The sequence below is a fragment of the Solanum lycopersicum genome, chromosome 1 (genome assembly GCF_036512215.1).
Source record: "Solanum lycopersicum chromosome 1, SLM_r2.1".
Lineage (NCBI taxonomy): Eukaryota > Viridiplantae > Streptophyta > Magnoliopsida > Solanales > Solanaceae > Solanum > Solanum lycopersicum.
The window spans coordinates 7,598,202-7,606,102 of NC_090800.1; the positions used below are offsets into that span (position 1 = coordinate 7,598,202).

The 7,901-nt window shown below is 31.8% G+C and overlaps 1 protein-coding gene across 1 annotated transcript; it reads left to right on the forward strand.

The window, feature by feature from the left end:
• Positions 1–1,244: 1,244 nt before the first annotated feature.
• Positions 1,245–1,913, forward strand: LOC138340894 (uncharacterized). The gene has a single exon (XM_069293066.1). The coding sequence runs from the start codon at positions 1,245–1,247 to the stop codon at positions 1,911–1,913; it is 669 nt and encodes a 222-aa protein (XP_069149167.1).
• Positions 1,914–7,901: the final 5,988 nt, after the last annotated feature.

Below are 7,901 nucleotides of genomic sequence, written 5' to 3' on the forward strand. Positions count from 1 at the left end.
AAAGTGATTGCTTATGCTTCTAGGAAGTTGAAATCCCATGAGAAGAACTACCCTACTCATGATTTGGAGTTGGCGGCTGTGGTATTTGTACTTAAGTTATGGCGTCATTATTTGTATGGGGTGCGTTGTGAGATCTTCACTGATCATTGTTAGTCTTCAGTATATCTTTAGCCAGAGGAATTTGAACTTGAGGCAACGGAGATGGCTTGAGTTGCTGAAGTACTATCATGTGACCATTCTGTATCATCCAGGAAAGGCCAGTATTGTGGTCGATGCTCTGAGTAGGATGACTCCTAGCATGGGGAGTCTTGCAGCGCTTAGTATTATGAAGAGACCATTGGATAGAGATGTGCAGATATTAGCTAACAGTCTTGTCTGCTTGCAGATTTTAGAAGAGAGTGATGGGATGATTGCTTTTATTGAGGCTCGGTCTTCTTTAGTCGAGCGAATCCGTGCACACCAGTTTGATGATGAAAAATTATGTCTCATTCGAGAGAAAGTATTCAAAGGGAAAACTAAGGAGGTTGTCCTTGATTGTGATTGTGTATTGCGGATAGGAGGCAGAATTTGTGTGCCCAGGACAGGCGATTTGATTAGATTGATTCTTGAGGAGGCTCATTGTTCTCGATATTCCATCCATCCGGGATAGGAAAAGATGTATCATGATCTGAGTCAGCATTACTAGTGGTGTGGGATGAAGAGAGATATTTCATACTTTGTTTCGAGGTGTTTGACTTGCCAGCAGGTCAAGTGTGAGCACCAGCGGCTCGGGGGTGTATCTCAGATGATGTCTATTCCTACTTGGAAGTGGGAGCGGATTACTATGGACTTTGTTGTGGGTTTGCCTACCACGGTGGGTGGTTATGACTCTATTTGGGTTGTTGTTTGATAGGCTAACCAAGTCTGCCCACTTCATTCCGGTTCGGGTGAAGTATGCGACAGAAAAGTTAGCCGAGCTATATATCAGTCAGATTGTTCGACTACATGGAGTTCCTATTTCTATCATATCGGATCGAGGTTCACTATTTACTTCTCATTTCTGGAAGGAATTAAAACATGGTCTGGGTACTCAGTTAGATATGAGTACGGCATTTCACCCTCAAACAGACGGTCAATCTGAGCGGACCATTCAGGTATTGGAAGATATGCTTCGAGCGTGTGTGATCGATTTTGGTGCTAGATGGGATCAACATTTACCATTAGCAGAGTTTGCCTATAATAACAGTTACCACTCTAGTATCCAGATGGACCCATTTGAGGCGTTGTATGGAAGGTGGTGTAGGTCTTCGATTGGTTGGTTTTATTCGGTGGAGATGGACTCTTTAGATACAGACTTACTGAGAGATGCTATGGAGCAAGTTCGTATGATTCAATATAGATTATTGATAGCTCAGAGTCAACAGAAGAGTTATGCAGAACGGAGAGTTAGAGCCTTAGTGTTTGTGGAGGGTGATTATGTTTGGCTCCGAGTATCACCCATGAAGGGTGTGATGAGGTTTGGAAAGAAGGGCAAGCTAAGCCCTAGATTCATTGGACCTTTTGAGATTTTGAGACAAGTGGGAGAGGTGGCCTATAAGTTGGCCTTGCCACCTAGTTTGTTAGAAGTTCATCCTATTTTCCATGTATCTATGCTTCAGAAGTATATTCCGGATGAATATCATGTGATTTCACTTGATTCTGTGGAGCTGGGTCCAGACTTGACATATGAGGAGGAGCCTATAGCTATATTGGATAGGCAAATCCGAAAGCTTAGTACCAAGGAGCTTGTTTCAGTGAAGGTGCAATGGAAGCACCGTTCAGTAAGAGAAGCAACTTGGGAGACAGAGTCTGACATGCGTGCCATATATCCTCAACTTTTTGAAGCATCAGGTACTTTCTTTCATCCTATGTTCGAGGACGAACATGATTTTTAGTGGTGGATAATGTAATGACCAAGAAGGTCAATTTTTTTTAAAATTCTTAATATCCGATTAACTTGAGTTAATTAATTGAGGAGTATTTATAAATAAATATTCGTGCAGTAAGGGTTAATTAATTAATTAATAATTGTAAATAATTAACTTAACCAATAGTTAATGGACTAAAGTGATAATTTATTTAAGACCCTATATTATTTGACCCATATATAACAAAAGAAGTGGGTAAAAATTTACCCATATAGTACTTAACTAATTCACAAAAGGAAGAAAAAAAAAGAAAAAGAAATCGGGAACGGAAGAAGGGTAAAGGGAACGAAAGAAGGGTTGCCGACTGCTTCAGTTATAAACTAAAGTGTTCATTTTTTCTTCATACGTAACATTAATTTCTCTCCTGCATATAATTCCATCTATGTTTTACATATGTACATAACAATATTATATTATAATTGAATGCAAAAAGGGATTTGGAATAAAGAATTGATATATACATAAATATATAATATTTTAATGTAAATTAGAAACAATTGGTGTTTTAGGCACTGACCAATAACATTTTGAAAGGTTTGGGACTATAATTGAATAGTGTGATGGAATTAATGTAGGAATTAAAAGTACATCAAATTGAGGTTTGAAACAGTGATATCTTGTGGGGTTATTCGTAATTGATGTTATTTTTTTCAGTTGTTTTTCTTATGTATATCATATCATAATTTAAGTTTTGATAGGTTGGCATGTCTAATTATTATATGTACAGTACTAAGCAAATATCATTAGAATTATGATGTTGAGAAGGAATTATTTGGAGTTTAATTCTAGGCTTGAAACTTCAAAATCTATGATAGTTGAAATGTTAATTGACATCAAGATTACAAAAATGATTATAAATTTGGGGTGTATTTTTAGGTCAAGGTTAAACAAATAAAAGTGTGAGTGTTGTTAATTCTGAAACCTTATTGTGAATATATACTTGAATGGATTCCATTGGTTCGGAAGCTCAACGGAAAGGGAAGGCTCAAGTCCAAGAGTAATTATTCGATTGGCTAAGGCAAGTGGATTTCTAAACTCTTGTTAAACGTATGAAATTCGTGTATTTCCTTGTGTGGTGTTGAGAATGACTTGGAGACTTGTTGCTTATTTGTTGGTGTTGTATTCCTTGTTGTAAATTGTGCTCTGTTATCAAAATGGTTATCTCCTCATTTTCATTCGAGCATGTCATTTGCATTGTATCTGAGACATGGTTGTGGTAAGAGGATGGACCATTTCGAGGTCGTATCATGCGCCGCGATGGATATTATATTTCGAGGGACGTATCACGCGCTGCGAATGTTACTATTATTGAGGGTCGTGTCGTGCGCCGCGACATATACATGGACAGATATGTCCCCCATGGGTCCTAGACTGAAAGACAGCGGGTGTGTATCATTAGGAAAGACATGCATCACTATACTTGACATTGCATCTCATGGCATTGCACATTTTATTATTGATGAACTTTAACACGTGTTTTGCTGATCTTGTGAGTGTTTCTCTGTGAAGCTTGTGACTATTGAATATTGAGTTGTTATTGAGAATTTGTAAACTGATAGAGTGTGGTTATTGAGTTGTGTGTTTGGTAAACTGTAAACTGTTAGACTGTAGCATGGAGGTTTAGATAGGGTGTAAGGAGTGCCCGTATTTTGTTCACTTAACTTGTGTTTAGAGGTTTGATTATTGGGTACTGCGTGGTTTCGTACTCACCCCTTGCTTCTACAAAAAATTTTGTAGGATACGAGTCCGGATCTTCGTTATACCTGTCATTCTTTTCGTTTTCGAGGCATCTTGTGGAGGGTTGTGAGGTAGCTGCTTGTCATCTCAGCGAACTTTCCTACTCTAGTTAATGACTTTGTTTTTACTTGAAAGACAACTTCATTTTAGAAATTCTATTTTATTTTGATCTAATATTTACAATAGAGGCTTGAGCACGTGACAACCTGGTTTGGGGGATTGAATTAATATGACTTGGTTTCATAATAGAAATTGTTGTAGGATTGTCATTTACTTCGGCACTTTGTTAGATATTGAGTTTTAGGAGGACTTGTCTTGGTAGATAAGACGAGTGCCATCACACCCATTTTTGGGTTGTGACAGAAGCAAAGTTACATCTCTTTTAATTTCAATATGAATAACTTTCATTTCTTTCTATTTGTTGTTGTTCTTTTTCTTCTAATACATCACTAGACGTTGTTGCTATCAGAATTAAGGATGTTTCAATTAAATCGTTAAAAGTCAAAAAGCTTTTTCGATCTTTGTAGAGTTAAGAGCTTCAAAAAACTTCAAGTCATCCTTGCATGATGTTCCTGCGGGACCAAGTCCATCACACAACTTATCGCCTCCTCCCTATACACTGAAACCTCAATAGAGGAAAACATCATATGATGTAACAATTCGACAAAGTTTTTTTAAATTCAATGTATTGTTCGATCTCTTTGAATGTGTAACGTATTATATGAATCTGAAATAAAGTTAGTTGAAATATTCTTATAAATATTTGTTATTGTTCTCTTTATTTTCTTTCGTTTAATTATTTTGGAACTAGTTCTCTTCTCTTTTCTTTTTCTCCTTTTGCTTTCTGGGAAATTGGTTATTCTCCTACTTTAATTCGATTTAGATAAAAAAGAAAACTATTCATTTTTAATAGCTTTTTTTTCTAAATTTAATTTCATTATGTGATTAAAGAATCTCTTTTTAATTGCTCTTAAACAATTGAGCGATTTTCTAGAAGAAATATAGGATTCTGCTTCTGGAGACAACATGATTGATCCTACTTATGGGGTCAAGCATAATTTTTTTTATGGTCTTTCTGTGTTATTATGGTCTTTATGCGCATGTAACATGCACTGATTTTAAAATCCTGAATTCATCTCTTATTTCCTACATCAACCCTCTATCAGTTCATAAATTATCCTTTGCACCTACTTCAATTTGAAATCTTATAGGTTCATAGCTATAAATATTTATAAACATCAAAATAAGTATTTTCATATTAATTTACATTGACCCTCAAGATATACTTTGACTTAGTTAGGGGTGTGCACCATATGTTCGGTTCAATTCAAAGTATAATCGATTAGTTCATCAATTTTTTATTTTTAAATATGTTAAATCAATAACCAAATTTATATTTATATTTATATTTATATTTATATTTATATTTATATAGAAGAGTGAAGTGGGAGGACGACCAAGGGTATAAATTTAATTTCATTGTAACAAAAATCTATTAAGAAAAATAATAAATAATTTATATATTATATAGAAGAGTGAAGTGGGAGGACGACCAAGGGTATAAATGTAATTTCATTGTAACAAAAATCTATTAAGAAAAATAATAAATAATAAATAATACGCTTCTAACCGTTGAAACATGCATGTTGTCCCAAGCAGATCAATCTTAGCTGCTTATTAAGCGAGACAAATTGACTAAAATTGGAGATTAATTTGAAAAACTGAGATAAAACGAAAGTTTTTGGTTATTTTTTTAAAAAGAAATAATTAAAAAGTTAGGAAAATATCAATATGTACAAGAACTAATTTACAAGCATTAGATTATACTTATATTATTAAATTAAGAATATATTCATTGTCTCTTTTTTAAGCTTTTGACAAATCAATAAAATTGCTTTTAAACGTAAGCAAAAATAATTTTTTTTTTGTAAGGAAGAAGCTAATAATTTCAGCTTCTTAAAAAAAATAGAAACAAAGGCAGAAAATTATTTTTTTTAAAGAATAAAATATCCTCTTTCATATATATATATATATATACCAATATATCTATTATTATCTCATAAGTTTGGGAAGATTTCATTTAAGAATTTTATTTAAATAATTATATATAAATTTTATATTTTATTTTATGTTTATATATTATTTTACGTACTATTGCAAAATTTAATAAAAAAAAGTTGACAACAATATTCTTGCAAGATTACAGAAAAAAAGAGAGTAACAAGTAGAGATTTCTATTCTTCCAAAAAAGAGTTATAATATTGATTGAAAATTTTAATATGTTTATTTTAATCTAATAAAAATAAAAACATAAAAAAAGAATTTACAATAGATATTTAATTAGGGGTGTGCATCGGTCGATTCAGTTTGGTTTTATGTATTATCGGTTTTCGATTTTTAAATATGCTAACCCGATAAAAGTTCAATAAGATATTCTTTATCGATTTTCAGTTTATCAATTTTTGGTAGTTATCGATCTGGTTTTCGGTATAATCAATAAGAAAATATAGAAAATTATTACTTCTTACTTACCTAAATATAGTACGAAGGTTATAATAACATGTCACCGCCAAAAAATAGTATGAGATTTTTTATGTTAATCAAGTTACGGACCTTTAGAAACTTGCAAATGCTACAACCTACAATTACAAACTAAAACTAAAATAAAATAGTCCAACAAAACTAAAACTAAACTAATATCTAAAGCTACAATTGCGAACCCTTACATTAGTCTTTAGGCTTTAGTAAACAATACAAACTAGTAAACTGGCCTGGTGTGAAGTGGATAGAGAACTAATAATTTGATATAGTTATAGTATCTTGTTATTTGTTAAGTTATTAATATTTAATCATTAGGGAGGGTAAAATAGTAAATTTTACCCTTTTATTGGGATATCGATTTATCCAATAACCCAATAGTAAAATCCGATACCGAATCAATTACCCAATTACTTTTTTTTTAATAAACCCATTAAAAACTCAATTACCAAATAACAATAACTCATTAACATTTTTTTAGGTTCGATTTATCGGTCGGTTCGATTTTCGCACACTACTATATTTAACATAGTCTCTCTCTATAAAATAATATTAATATAAAAATATACTGATACATGTTCTTTTTCATAGTTTGACTCTCTAAAGAACTTTTTTAAAAAGATTAGCCAAATACAATTTGTTTATGAAAAATATTTTTCAAAAAAATTAGCCAAATTGAAATATACTAAGAAAATAAATTGATAAGAATAATAAGAGTTGATATAAATGAAATGTATTTAAGTCAATGAAGATTTCTAGCCATAAATAGAAAATAGATGAAAAGTATAAAAGGAGAGAAATTTTAGAAAAATAATAAGGATAATTTCATGAAAAAAAATTTTAGTCATCAAATTAGGACAATAAATCAAAATGACAAATAATTCTTTTAAAAGGGAGAGATACTAACAAAATAAATATATAAAAATAACGAGAGATGATATAAATGAAATGTATTCAACTAAAATGACAGTTTCTAGCCATAAATAGAAAATAGTTTATAGAAGGGGAGAAATTTTAGAAAAATAACAAGGATAATTTCAATGCATAATTTTTTAGTCATCAAATTAGGACAATAAATCAAAATGATAAAAAATTTAAACTTAAAAATGGGAGAGATACTAACAAATAAATACATAAAAATAAGGAGAGATGATATAATGAAATGTATACAACTTAAATGAAAATTTTCTAGCCATAAATAGAAAACAGTTTATAGAAGGGGAGAAGTTTTAGAAAAATAATAATGATAATTTTAATGCAGAATCTTTTAGTCACCAAATTAGGACAATAAATTAAAATGACAAAAAAATTGAATCACTATATAAAGAAGGAATATACAAGCAAAACAAACACATAAGAAGCAAAGTTACATCTCTTTTAATTTCAATATGAATAACTTTCATTTCTTTCTATTTGTTGTTGTTCTTTTTCTTCTCAATACATCACTAGACGTTGTTGCTATCAGAATTTAGGATGTTTCAATCAAATCGTTGAAAGTCAAAAAGCTTTTTCGATCTTTGGTAGAGTTAAGAGCTTCAAAAAACTTCAAGTCATCCTTGCATGATGTTCCTGCGGGACCAAGTCCATCACACAACTTATCGCCTCCTCCCTATACACTGAAACCTCAATAGAGGAAAACTTCATATGATGTAATAATTCGACAAAGTTTTTTTTTGAATG